We start from the raw sequence: 15,741 nt of genomic DNA, 5'->3' as shown, positions 1-15,741 counted from the left end.
ATATTATACATTTTATTATTTTAGAAGGAACTATATTAATGTGAGGAAGAAGATGACAAGTATGAGTTTGGAGACATTATGCGTCCAATAGCCAATCAGGAACCATTACGCCACGTGCATTTATTTACATTTGCATCAATCTTTAGCTGGAAAGAGAGTAGCAACCAGGAGCGCATCATGGGTTCCCATTTTCCCACATCCTCTCTTTCCTATATACCTGTATATAGGCCTAGACTAACTCTAGTAATCCCTAGGTTATCATTATCAGAATGTTTGTGCGTTGAACATGTTGCAGATTTGAAATTATTAATATCTTTTCAACCAGGTTTTCACCAAAAGGCACCCCTTGATTAGAAGGCTGCAACTTTGAGCAATTAGGCACTGATATATGTTGTTTTTGTTATTGTTGTCTAATGGCACACTGCTTGGTTTATAACGTCTTTTAACTTTCTACTCAAGGTAGCCAAAATCGGTGCTACCATTTAGTTCGTGTTTCAATTTACTCGGACAATGGTTAATGTTTGAGTAATTTACAGGAATTATAATATATAATATTTAAAATTGGCACTGTACTGTTCTCCAACCAGGAGATCAACCGTGAAAGGAATGTGTTTACTATTGCGTCATCTATTGGAGCGAAGTAGATAGATAATATTACCGTTATAACGTCAGTTTCAGAACCATGCGCTCTCCTGCATATGTTATTTCCTGTATGGAGGGATTAAAAGATCAGGAGATTAAGAGTGATCTAATTTTGTAACTGGGGTAGTGTAAATATGTGTGTAACAATGTTATTGTTTGTGCTGTGAGAGTTAGCCAATAGAGATACGAGTACCCACGTGTGTGACCTTATGTCATCTTATGACATACAAATTCATTCACAGCATCACCCCGTCTCATTCTCTGGAGACTTTCTCTTGGTTGGAGTACAGTACTTGTATACAAAATGGGATATGTGAATTACCATCTTGCCGGAAGTAATGCTTAACGAGAGGATTCGATCCGACACCGGGATGGGAATCCGGTGTGGCTTAGCGGCAGCGTTTCTCAAACTATGGTCCGCGGACCACCTGTGGTCCTCGAGTTCTGCCCTTGTGGTCCTTCGAAAAAGACAGAAGAAAAAATAAAATTCAAACGAATTGCGTATCACACTATAGCAGAAAATCTCAGAGTTAGGAAATGGCACATGGCAATCGCCTTTCACTTTCTCTCCCAGTACTAATATTTTATGAAATTTCTTACTCTATCCTTCTACCCACTTCCCACTATACTCTCAGCAACAAAAGAGGGATTTAAAGCACTATGAACGTGGCGATTCTCGCCATCTTTTCCTGCATATCTGGCACCGAGCCTGTAACCCAGCCAGGGACCACCCGAATTCATAACAGAGGACCAAAGTACCGACACTGAGTCTGCACATTGAAATGGGCACGCACTGTACGTCGTACACCAATAATAGAACGTGTCAAATTGCATCTTTACTTGTTGAAAATCGATCATGTTTATGTATTAATTTTTTTATTTGTTTTTCCAGATGACGATAAGAAATTTTAGACTCCGCCTATTTTAAAATCCGACAGGTTTTCTTTCTACAATTGCGTGTTTCGTCTCTAAGTGCCGTTTAAATTTCTCGGGTCTCATACACTCGTTTGAAAGCACTTCGTAACAAACAACGCACTCACTCTCATTGCCACAAGAAAGTAAATCCAAGTTCCAAATAACTCTTGTCATATTTACGAAAGTATTTAATATTGTATATACCACTGCCACCGGGTGCTTGCCCACTTGCAGTGTAAATAAATAAATACATACATACATACATACATACATACATTCAATAGCTACCACTAGGACTAGATATTTCTATAATGGCACTGTAATTAATATATTTCTTCACACACAGCTTCCGAACTATTAGCACTGCCTAAATTAAGCGTATCATCATGTTACTTTCTTATAAAAAAATCCGGGTCGAAGGCAGATTTCCATTATTTATAATGGGCACTATTTAACTGAGTCATGGACAACTACTAGCGTGTACCACATAAGAAGGATTTCAAACAACTGATTGCTATCAGGCAAGGGAGGAATCAATACTGCACAGAATTTGTTATAAGTTACTTGTGATTGGCTACAAAAAATATAATTACAAAAGTATTGTAATTAATTAATTAATTAATTCTACTTTAAAATACAAATAAACTGGTATTAAAATACTATAAAAATGATAAATTTGCTTTCGGAGTGAACAAGAGTAAGGTGGTCTGCGGAACTGTTCTGACTTTAAAAAGTGGTCCCCTTCAAAAAAGTTTGAGAGACGTTGGTTTAGTGGATAAAGCATCAGCACCTAGAGCTGAAAACCCGGGTTTAAATCCCGGTGCCGGAGAGAATTTTTCTCCGTTCCACTACTCTTTCGTCGTACGATGACACAGAATATCTGCAAGGAAAGATCATATATATGTACTTCGGTACATTAAAATTATATATATACATATATATATATATATATATATATATATATATATATATGTATATATGTATATATCATATGCGTAAATCACTTCGTGATTTAAGACGGCGCTTATTCCGTCGGATCCCGGCCAACCATTAACTCATAACGAGTGCACCTCCGCACATATGTGGACATTAGTCCTACGTTCATAGACATCTATGACGTAGTGAAGAGGGCGGCCACCAGAGGGAACTCAAGAGGTGGAACTTAAACTGAGAGGATTCGATCCGACACCGGGATGGGAATCCGGTGTGGCTTAGTGGATAAAGCATCAGCAAGTATAGCTGAAAACCCGGGTTCAAATCCCAGTGCCGGATAGAATATTTTTCTCCGTTCCACTACTCTTTCATCATACGATGACACAGAATATCTGCAAGAAAACATCATATCGTCGCTTAAGAACCAATACCACGTAACTGACAAAATGTAAATTTTACAGGAGAAGGAAAAAACCGAATAAAAACCATAAATATAACGCAATAGTCTTGAAAATTGGTGTATGGCTATGAAATAGCATAACTAATTTGTAACTAAGTGAAAATGGATGATCACGGCCGTAGACATTTGGCCATGTCACTTACGCGGTATTGGAATTCTGCCGTTGACTACATTTTGTTAGTTACGCGGTATTGTGAGACAACTTTAGCAGCTTCAGGACACATGCCGACAAGCGTTTTCTTTGCGTGTAAACTGCCTTCTGGAAATATTATTCGTGCTCTTGTATATGTCAATGTGTTATCTGAATTGTTGTCCTACCATCTGACTTGAGGTCAAGGTCGGTAGGCTGTAGCTTGAATCAGCACTAGATTACGTTCCAGACAATGATTGCTACATTCTTAGTCAGTCAAATGCTGAAACTGGGAAAGGAAAAAGAAGACACAGTTCAATGCTTATTGTTATAATAATAAGAACAATAATAATAAAAATATAATAATAATAATAATAATAATAATAATAATAATAATAATAATAATAATAATAATAATCTGATACCAGGTACTTTATTTTTACACTACGTATTTGAATAGATAAGTAGAATTGTTACTAAAAATGTTGCTAACAAATATAATTTTATAATAAAATAATGAATAATAACAATATTATTATTATTATTATTATTATTATTATTATTATTATTATTATTATTGACAATGGACTTGACTGACTTGCGAATAATGAAAAGAAAATCATATAAAAATGTAATAATGATGATAATTTTTCAGGCACAATATTTGTTAAACATAATAAAGAAATAATTATAGGTCTATGCTGAAATCACAAAAAGTAGTCCTTGAGTAACCCTAGTGTGGAATACTATAATAAAAACTATGGCACAATTGGTTCTATATACAATAATGTCACGGTAATTTAGGTAGGCTACTAATGCTCTTTTTTTCTGTGCTTTTGCACGAGATTTTTTTTTTTCATACTGAAGGGACGCCATCAGTACTATTAGCTAACCTATATCGCACAGTTCATTCTTTAATTCCCAATGTACACAGGAACATCTTTTTGCAAACCTGAATTTTTTTTCTCAGCAACTTTTAGGTTGTAGACAAATGTTCCCTTTCTTCTCGATTCAGAACTTGTACTACCAGGTCTTTTCGTAGGAGTGAAATCCAACTGAAAGATTTGATACGTAAAGGGTCTTCTGTTCCCAAGTCATAGTTTTCCAGAATGCCTGAAAGATGTGTCTTCTCTCATTAGAAATTAAATTAGAGCCCCTTACTTTCGAATTTTGGCACATTTTATAACTACACTCTGGCCCCAAATTCCTTGCATCTCTTTCCGTATCATGTGTCACTTTGCCATCTTTCCACCTCTTGTAGCTAAGATAAGCTTCCTCTTCCATTCTAAGTTTTCTATTTTCCATTTTCTTCCACTTACCCTTTTGTGGCTTTGAACTACTTTTTCTTTTCTGTCAAATTTCCATGAAACACTTGTAGATTCTTCTCTTTACCTTTTTCTGACGAATGTAAAGATGTAGAATAAGTAGCACTCACGAATTCTTCGGGGTCGTCTACATCTGAAGACGCATCCGAAATTTGGTGTAGATCCTTCATTGACGGGGTATTGTCTTCAGTTTCTCTATCCTATTTCTAGCGGTATTATTTTAATAGTGTGCTTTAAATCATACCAGACTGCATAATACGATCATAACCTTACCGTTAACACTGGACGGACAATGCCTGATCTGCAGCAGCCATTTTCAGAAGGACGGTTTTCTTTTGCATTTGAATTATCAGGCAGTACACCTACGAATAAGATGAGATTACTAGTGTTTATAAATGTGATATAAATGGATTAAAAATATGTGTAGTAAATATTATCATCAATTTAGATCTTCCTTCTACCGGAGGAAATGGAAGGAACAAGCTCAGCACCACTGAATGTAGCGTAAATTATTTTAGCGGCCCATTCATGATTATTTACATAAAGTACTTAAATTAAGTTTGTTGTTATGATTCCGTAACGGAAGAAAAATAAACGTTTAATAACTGTGATATTTCTTATGCCATACCTTCGTTAATGTTCACAGAAGTTTCTCCCGTCTTGAATGCAGAACATAGCACAGATAGGATTTCGTTCTCGCTGAACTGACTGTCGTCTGATTCATTATCCTCTTCTTTTCTTGTATCTGTAGGCCTATATAATAATAAAATAATAAATGTACTATATTTCAGTGAATGAAATTGCAGTAATATTCTGCGGGAATTCAGCTCAATTAACATTCAATTAGTGAAATAATTCTATTATATTTACCTTTTAAATAATTGAAACTGAACACTTCTTTAATCTTCTCAGAATATTACACACTGTTGATACAATTTCACAAGGCAGTAACGAGAACCAGCTTCCGTACTGAGGGCGCGCAGGGAGTAGACATAACAGCCTATCTGTTGTCAGTCAGATACGCGGTATTTCCAACAGACTTCTCGTGACTTCAGATACGCGGTATTGTACCCCCCTCCTTCGCACGCAGACCATACATGTAATTAAATTCCCGAGCTTGTCAATGCATGCAGTGACAGTGGAGGCACCATCTGTGCAAAAAAACAGTTTTGACCAAACATGTCAGTTACGCGGTATTGTTTCTTAAACGACGATATGTACTTCGGTACATTAAAATAATATATATCATATGATATCACATCAGCATTTACAATTTTATGACCTATTTGAAATAAAATTCAGTTATAAATTTTAAAAACAGTTTGAAAATATTATATCAAAGATTTGTTTAAAACACACAGCATGCAAAATTGGGGTCACCCAATTACGGTGGTTAATATCAATAATACAGGGTAGAAGTGAAATAACCCTGTAGATTGACAGGGACGATAAGTACATTTGAAGGAATAGAAGACATATTCGTTTAGCAATAAAATGCACGGTTAATTACAAAATTCAGTTTGAAGTTTCAGCAGTCCGGCAACATCGCCACTAACAGAGTAATTTTTTTTCTAGTAATAAAGATGTAAAAGGTCAAAGAACTCAGGTCTGTCTCTGTACGCGAGACTTTCTCACTACGACGTTACAATCTGTTCGCAGCGTTCAGTGGCTGAAAATTAGTGGTTTAAATTAAATTTACAGGAAAAGCGTCCACAATATTGAAATACACCAGGGGGATATATGATTTTTTATTAGATTTTCTATCGATATGGAGAAAAGTCACTATCCTATCGCAATAGTTAACGAATAAGAGGGTATTAAACATTTGGGAAAATAAAAAAACATTTTTTCTGAGAAATCTATGAACTTTCCAATATATTGCACACTTTTTTTATTAGAGAAATCATGATCTGTTCGATTTGAAAATATGCAGGGTTATTTCAATTCCACCCTGTATGTCAGGCATGTTAAAAATCAGACACTGAAAGTGCAGTGTATGTGCGCGGAACGCCGGTCTGTGCAGATTGCGCCATTCACGTGTTGCTCTTACCAGTTCTTAGCGGGAGTGATGTACAAGAATCTATTCTGCGCTTCTAGTGTTCAATTAAATTGACATTTGGACATTATGAACATATTTAGGAGAAGGAAAAAACACAATTATTGTCAGTGTCTATATTTGACAATAATTGTAACACAAGAAAGAATAGACTTACTCAGTTACAATTCACAATGCAGTCGTTTGTAAAGAATCATTTATTTACATGATTTGTATTCAGTATTTGAAGAAAATATAAATATTACAGTAATTTCGAAACAACAAAAAACGAACACAATATTTCATTTTACATAGTAGGTACTGATTATTTCAAAGTAATACTCTTCATTGTTCCTCAAGCATTATTGGGACTATTGGTGCACAAATGCTAAGAAAGAAACTATTTTACTCCCAGTTACATGCAATAGGACATTGTGAGGCTTTTACACTGCTGGCCTCACGGCCACATGCCGAAGCAGAGGTGGACGATCATCCAACCAGAATGGAGGTACCGTGTGGTTAGCACGATGAGCCCCCCAGCCGTTATAGCTGGTTTGCGTAACCGGATTTCGCTACCTATCGTAGCTCCCCAAGTGCATCACGATGCTGGGTGGGCACCGGTCCCATACACTGGCCGAAATTTCATGAGAAAATTTCTTTCCCCATGAGGATTCGAACCAGCGCGCATTCCGTAACCCGAGTCCTAGGCAGGATGCCTTAGACCGCGACGCCACGGCGCGGGACGGAATCATTTCCTTGCTGTATATTAATATAAATTCACATTATTATTAATAAATTGGATAAATTAAGCTTGAATTTAAATTTATATATAGTTTATTTGGAAAACGTTGAGAGCAAGTATTAGCAAGTTGGGAGCGTTACTGAATTGAGTTAAAAGAGTACTTCACAAGCTGTGAAGCGAGGTCATTTTCTTTATGTCAGGTTTAAAGATTTATTAACGTAAGTATATTAGAAAATATAGTAACGTGAGATGGAAAATTCGCCATTATGTATTATTTTTCCAGAAAATTTTTCCGCCTTACAAATAGTTGCTTTCTTCCTTCCTTTACAACCTCAAGAGCCTCACATGTATTACTCACTATATCCTCATCACTTATCAGCTTATCAAATAAAAGTTGTAAGTCGTCTAACCATTTATGGCTGTCTTAGTACAGACTCCAAAACAACATCATTTTCATGTTTGTCTTGCCGTGAGAGTACTAATTAAGAAATAAGAGCTGGCGAATATCATATTTTGAGAACTTTACTAATATGATTTAAATTGTCATATCACTATTAGGTCCACATGATATGATGAAAGCCTTTCATTTTAAAATAATTACTATTGGCTGAGGAAAACATCATAACATTTATGTTATATGATGTCTCTTTGTTATATCTGTTGACTCCTCACTTTATTTTCCATAACGTATTCACAATCACAGCTCAATGAGCACCAGTACTGATCTGTGTTACTGAAACAAAAGCTGATCTGCTACTATAGGTACTGTACAGCCCTGTCGCGTTCCCCTCCAAGCCGATTCGCTCCCTCCAGGTAGGGGAATAGGAACTGCACGTTGCTCGCAGACTAGTGCACAATGTGCGCGACTGCACAATGTGCAGGGTTTTGACATGCCTGCTGTATGTAGTTAAAATCAAGACTTTTGTATAATTTACTTAATTTTGAGTAATTTATTGGAAATGTGTTCCAGTAGATTACATGTTTTGGAATTCGATATGTTGTGACAAATTCTATGTAAAATAATGTGCACTGTGCTGACGATGTAGCCTCGACGTGGCAGTAAGATGAGGAAGTCTGGAAAATTAATTTCTATTTAAAATTTAAATTTGAAGTGATATATCTTTTATGCGGAATTATCTGTTGCACTGTTACTTACATATTACATTCTCCAAAGAAGGATGGTGAAGACTGGAACGTTACCCACGTACTGAATGAAGTTTACAGAAATATATCTTCTGACACGCAACTGACTTTGCCGGGAGGAACTGCTTGCTATTCTGCATATGTGATGCAATCGTATAACTGGTTCAGAATAAGTTCATTAAGCAATACAGTTTCTTATTATAGTATTTAGCAATATGACACTTTTCAGCGGTGATTATAATTTTACTGTTATTACTAGGGCTAGGATTTTGATGACATTGCATCTTTTTTTCTAGTAAGCCAGAAACATAGCTGCTTTAGTATTTATATGTTATGTGATAAACTGAGTGTTTTAAGACATATTTGTTAGGGCATTTTTTTTTTTTTGCATTTTTTGCCTGTTTCAACTCATAAGAGCAGCTTTTGTTTTATTCGGATATTTTTGAGGAATTTTCATTTAATTTTGGCCATAAATCCCCATTATTAATATAAAATAATGTTTATTCCTTTAATATTTGTCTACATATTTTGTCCATTGATATCCATTATTTTTTTACTTGGTTATTTAACGACGCTAGATCAACTACGAGGTTATTTAGTGTCGATGGAATTGGTGATAGCGATATTATATTTGGCGAGATGAGGCCGATGATTCGCCATAGATTACCTGACCTTTGTTTTACAGTTGGAAAAAACCTCGGAAAAAACCAAACCAGATAATCAGCCCAAGCGGGAGTCGAACCCGCGACCGAGTGCAACTCCGGATCGGCAGGCAAGCGCCTTAACCGACCAAGCTACGTCGATGGCTAATACCCATTATTTTGTATAATATTTTAATCGTTTTTCTACACAAATATTGCCATTTTAACGTCGTACACTCCAACCACCCCTCCAATATAGACTCCTCTATTCCTGCTAATTCCGGGTAAGAGTGGCCTTGTGGTGAGCTACATGGAAATTACATAATGTAAAATAATTAATTAAAGTGTACCACTTAGAAAAAATTATGTAAAATTAAATAAACTTAAATGTTGGTACTACTCTTAGAATTTAATTTTAATTACTAGTTTAAATATTAAGTAGTACAAAACCTCTTTTCCTACTAAGCCAATTATGTAAGAACAATTTTTAGGGTATTTTAAGGGCATTTTTGAAAGATTTTTAGGTCATAAATGCATTGTTTTTAGGTCATTTTTTCATGATTTATACGTCATCAAAATCCTAGCCCTAGCTATTACTTTCAAAATTTTAAGTGTGTTATTAAAGTTAGTCAGTTCGCGGCCCTCTAAGATTAAACGGGTTGCAATTTCTTTTTTCAATTGTTATGAAAATCTACAACATGTTCACTCTACCTGGTTCTGAAATTTCTTTTGTCTGACCGATACATATTTTCTTATAATTTTTCTGGTTTATTTTCTTGTTACAGGAAGCCAATGCAGATGGTAGGCTCTACTTCAGGAAAGAACCAAATGTAAGTAACTCATGGATGTACATAAGTAACAGTGTAGTAATATACAAATCTGGCTTTCAGGTAGGAGCTCCCTGTAAAGCAGGTTTGAATAATTTCAAGGAAAAATTGTTCCGGAGCCGGGTATCGAACCCGGCGCTAACGCGCTACCGACTGAGCTACCCCAGGAACTATACACGACACCGTCACAATTTTTCCTTTTATATCCACAGAACTCAAATGAGCTGACAAGACGCCAGAACTCAACTGTGAGTGCCACAAATTAAGTCACACAGTATTTTGTGTGCACTCATAGTTGAGTTCTGGCATCTGGTCAGCTCATTTGAGTTGTGTGGATGTAAAAGGAAAAATTGTGACGGTGTCGTGTATAGTTCCTGGGGTAGCTCAGTCGGTAGAGCGTTCGCGCGCTAAGCGAATGGTCCCGGGACCGATACCCGGCTCCGGAAAAGTTTTGCCTTTAAAATTATTCAACAGTGTAGTATATTGTGTGCAGTGCATTTCTTATGATACGTGTTTATTTGTTTATTTATTTTCAAAATTAAATTTAATTTCAGGACAGAGATATTAATACCAGTTTCGAACTACATACCTTCCTTCATTATCGGTAATTGAATTTTGTTTGATGAAATAGGCAAGTAGCTTCGTAATTAATAAAATTTCTCTAGGACTTACTGTCTTTAGATATAAAAATAAATGCTACAAGAAAGAGAACACTTCTCATCATTCATATTGCAAACGACCCATAGACCTTCAGTAAATAATTTTAAATGTGCGCGCACAATATTCACATCGTGTTTTACAATACTTTGAAAATTCTTGAATTCAGTCAATGTTCCAACTTTATACGATATCTCATCGGTGGTCTTTAATCCATATTTTCGTCGTCGTCGTCGTCATCATCACCATCACCACCATCATCATCATCATCATCATCATCATCATCATCATTTGAAATATTTAGGCTTCATGACTAATATCGTTTTCCGCGGTTTTTTCTGCTATGAAGTTAAGCACGGGCAGGGCATGTAGCTCGTATGGGCGAATCCATAAATGCATGTAGTGTGTTAGGAGAGAGGCCGGAGTGGAAGAGACCTTTGGGGAGACCGAGACATAGATGGGAGGATAATATTAAAATAAATTTGAGGGAGGTGGGATATCATTGTAGAGACTGGGTTAACCTTGCTCAGGCTAGGGACCGATAGCGAGCTTATGTGAGGGCGGCAATGAACCTCCGAGTTCTTTAAAAATTATATTTGCACATATTAAGAGATAAATGTTTTCGGCTCGAAACTGCCACCTTCATTTACAATATAGTATACCTATCCAATACATTCTATATATATATATATATATATATATATATATATATATATATATATATATATACACACACATTTTGATTACACAACTTTTAACACTGTATCACTTCGGAGTATGTATGATGAGACTTTCTTGTGTTAAATTTTAACATACCTTGTGAACATGTTTCGACCTATTTTGGGTTATCGCAAAGGGAGAGGTATTTTAGGAACAAAAAGAGAAATAGGAAAAGTTAATTGTATGTAAACCATTTTCTTGTTAAAAGCACTTATTTATTATGCAAATAATTCACTTCATTGGTTAGGAGAAACTAATAGGGGCTACCTGCTCGACGTGTGTGATCTCTAAGTATTTTTGAGTATTCATTGAAAAAATATTAATGGCAATATTGATTGAAATAGAGTATATCGATTGTGTGATAGTGAAAATGTAGTCCTTACTCTCCAGTCGTAATTATGTAATGAGTTTTCTTAGAGTGATTTGTGAGATGCACGTAACGCGAAAAAACAAATTGATTAAATTAATATATTGAGAGACATCGTAATTTTTGGGGTCAATCATTTAAGGGGATATGTATGGATATGTATGACTTTGAAAACTTCCACAATTTCGGCTCAAAATTTGTGAAATTTAAACTATATCAACAGATCTATAATAATATCATCGGTACAAAATTTGATACAATTAGGTCTAATAGTTTTGAAATTATATTTTTAAGTATATTTTATATTGACGTTACTAAAAAAGTTTCTTGCATCAAAGTTTTCAAAAAGTTTAGTTCATATTTGCTCAAAATCTTGAAAATAGTTATTGGAATAAAAGTGAATTAGCTTTTTGAGCTTAGTAATAGTATAAGTTAAGGTGCAATCAAAGATAAAATATTATTTCTAAATTAAAGATACACGTAGTCCAATAAAAGTAAATATCCAGAAACGAGCAACAAATAAAACATCAACAATACATTTAAAATAAAGAAATAAAAGGAATCTAGATACAAACTATTGATCTTAATGTAAATTAATTTATCTTCGATGACAATTACGACATCAATTTATTTCTCTCTTCTCCTGAATAAAGCTATTTTTTTCATGTTGCGTCTCATAATGCCGTTTTATGTTGCTTTTTTTTGCAAATGATATTTTTTTTACACAACAAACACTGGACTTCATCACCATGTTCGAAGCATAAATATTCCTTGAAAGCTTTAAGCGCTTCCGTTCCGTCATGATGCGCTGCATTTTAAGATCTGTACATCCTTTAGCAATGTTTACAGGTAAAAGAGCTCCGCGCGCGCGCAGCTGGCATAAAAGAGTTCTAGCTCGAAATTATTAGTCACCATCGCAAGACTGGCCTACGTTATGGTAAAAATTTTAAGGGAAGAGAACATGTATATTTGGTTTATTTTTATTAAACGATGTGACTGATATAGATTGTCTGCTTTGGAATAAATTTGACACACATCACAAAATCTCTGTTATTTATATACAATCACATATTTACAAAGATTCATTAAATATCTTCATTACTAATGTAACAAGTGCGACAAGATGGATGTTGAATAACATAATAAATAACAAAAGGTATTACTTCATTTAAAGAATTCTGTTATTTAAAAATTAAATTTTCTTGTTTAATTGTTCAATATTACTTTCCAATTTTCGCGCACTGTGAAATAAAAAAAAGAATCTGATTAATAGCCGTTCGATTACGCTTAAACACATTTATAGTGCCCAATACCAACAATAAATAATAATAATAATAATAATAATAATAATAATAATAATAATAATAATAATAATAATAGTAATAGTAATAATAATAATAATAATCATAATGATTTATTTTAGCTGGCATTGTTAATGCCGTAGGCCTTCTCTTCCATTCAACGAACAAAAAGTAAAATAGTAATAGTAATAATAATAATACATTATAAAATAATAATAATAATAATAATAATAATAATAAAATAATAACTGTAATAAATCTGTGCCTCCTTTTTAATTCTCTTTGGCTGGTGCTCGTTATTTATGAATTATTCAATTTTATTTGGAGACAGAAATTTGAAATATGATACTTTTTCGTCGGAAATCACTTTTGCATCGCTTTCAACCAAATTTTCAAGCCCTTCGTCCAGTTCCAATGTTTTTCTTTACAATACAATATATGCCTTTGCTGTCGTGTTTAGGGTTATTAATATCATTTGTATTTTGTATTGGTTACTGCAATATAATTATAGCGGAATGATTTTCCTTCTTTTTTCAATTTTATTTGAAACGAAATATTTAGAGATAGTCTGAGTTGTAAATTTTAAGCAAATTGTAATTGAAAAATATAAATAACAATAACAAACACTTTACGTTACTCAATTTGAAGATTCTTATATTGAACAATAAAATATAATAGTTATTTATGCAACAAGTGGGTAATCTTGATGTTTATGGCATGATGAATGTTTGTCGCACGAACGATAATGAGTGCTACAATTTTCATGAATTTCATAATAAGATTATCTACGAGTTGATACAACACTTTATGGCATTTTAGCATTATAAATTGTGGGAAAAAACATATGAAAGATATTCTATTCGGGATCCATAGCTGACAAATTGAAATAATATATTGTTATCGATTAGTTACACCTCGCTTTTACATGCAGCAAAGAGTAATGGACGACCTTGTAGGTTACGTCACAAATGTTCCTTTATTTTGTTAATGTAGATTCTCGTCCACAACCGCGGAGTAACGGTTAGCGTGTCTGGCCACGAAATCAGGTGGCCCGGTTTCGACTTCCGGTCGAGGCAAGTTACTTCGTTGAGTTTATTTTCCGGTGTTTTCCCTCAACCGAATATGAGCAAATGCTGGGTAACTTTGGGTGCGAGACTCCGCACTCATTTTATCGTCATTATCATATTTTCATTCAGACGCTAAATAACCTGAGATGTTGATAAAATGTCGTAAAATAAGCTATTAAAAAATTGTCGGACCCACAGAACTGTGTTATGTGATATTACAAAATTTATACAAAAGTGTTAAAGATTGAAAATAAATGTTACGTTACTTTCTGTCCTGCATTTCATTTCCTGTTACTTTGCGCGTAGAATGGAAAACGAAGATAGCAAGCGTTCCGGTATTACATCATTACAAATACGACATTGCTTTTATCGGCACGCGTGCCACATAAAGGCAATTACGCACAACTTTCGACGTAGTAACAATCTGTTTATAATGCTAGGATGGCTTGAAAGTCTTTATGCAGTATGTTTTATGTATTTGATCAATGTCTATGAGAGTCATGATGTGAGACTTCTTGCTATTTGATGATTTCATTTTCTGTGATGTGTTTGCTTCAATTTGCATGACACGTTTCGTTGCTGAGACTGAGGTTTCTTTTTGTTTACTATTGGCATATATCATCTTGTTCGTAAGATGTTTTGACGAGAAAACACTATGGCATTAATTGAATGCACCAGCACTTTCCCAATAAAACCTTTTTTCTGGTCATTAGATATTTTTTGAGAACGCTGAAGTCTACATTCCACTTTACCACAATGAGTACTTATATTTCGGTCAGGAAAATTGTTTGGCCTGAAGACGTTTTTCATGTTTTTGTACAATGCCTGATATTCTTCACTTCGTTTTGCAGCAATCCCCCAATTTGCGACATCAGAAAGCGACAGAATACGCTGACCAGCGAGCGTCCACGTCCAGTGATCAGGGGGTAAGTAAATTTTTCATATATACATGAATTGACGTGGAATATGCGTATAGTTTGGGAGAATCATTTAGAATTCACCTGCGGCAGAAGGGCAGAAGAGACCAAGGACGTCCATGTAAACGATGGAGAGATCAATTTAATTAATATTGAATAATATTTCAGTCTTTTGAACTGTAAATTTTAACATTTTATAAAAACTCAGTACAATTTTAATAGGCCATATTACTATAATATTTCATGTAAGCACAATACTTGAAGCCGGAAGAGCCAAAGGCCAAAGCCATACTGTTGATGATATTGATGATGAGTAATGATTTCAAGGGCAAACCTCTTTGGAGATATATTTGAAAAAGGATACATTTAATGCCGTAATCATTACAACAAGAGGTGCAATTTTAAGACATATATTTGCCTTATAAAAAAAACTGTATGAATAATTTTTAGTTGTATGGGGTTATTTCTATCGATGTCATAAATTGTAACGAACTACTACTTCACATACGGTATAAATAACGAAATCGTGGATTTCGTAATACTTCGAAAAATTACCTCCACAAAGGCCAAATACACAGCTTTAAGCAGAGTCATATCAGTGATCAATAAAACTAGTTGAGATTACTTGCTCAAAACCCCGCTACTGCAATCAACTGGAGCTTGTGATAAAGGATGATTAAGTTCTATCTAAACAAATCGATGTGCGCCACGAAAAAGGCAGATTAGAATTCATCTGAGTGCAATAGAAGCGTTATATTCCTTCGCTCTAGAATATTCCAAGAGGAAAGTTCAGAATAACATACAGGATTTGGAATTGAACGGGTAACATCAGCTTCTTGTCCATTCGAATGACGTGAATATGTTAAGAGAAAATCCACAAAATATTACGAAAAACACGGAAATTTTACTTGAAGCAAGT

The 15,741-nt window shown here is 34.6% G+C and overlaps 1 protein-coding gene across 1 annotated transcript in view; it reads left to right on the top strand.

Moving 5' to 3' along the window:
- The first annotated feature begins 14,726 nt into the window (after positions 1 to 14,726).
- The window catches only part of LOC138715762 (uncharacterized), a 45,234-nt gene continuing 44,219 nt past the window's right edge, over positions 14,727 to 15,741 (top strand). The window contains exon 1 of the mRNA XM_069848809.1: positions 14,727 to 14,831. Coding sequence (XP_069704910.1) covers positions 14,727 to 14,831 — 105 coding nt within the window. The remainder of the gene's footprint in view (positions 14,832 to 15,741) is intronic.

This window comes from Periplaneta americana, chromosome 15, assembly GCF_040183065.1.
Source record: "Periplaneta americana isolate PAMFEO1 chromosome 15, P.americana_PAMFEO1_priV1, whole genome shotgun sequence".
NCBI lineage: Eukaryota > Metazoa > Arthropoda > Insecta > Blattodea > Blattidae > Periplaneta > Periplaneta americana.
The sequence above is the reverse complement of the archived record's forward strand: the minus strand, read 5'-3'. Positions and strand labels throughout refer to the sequence as shown.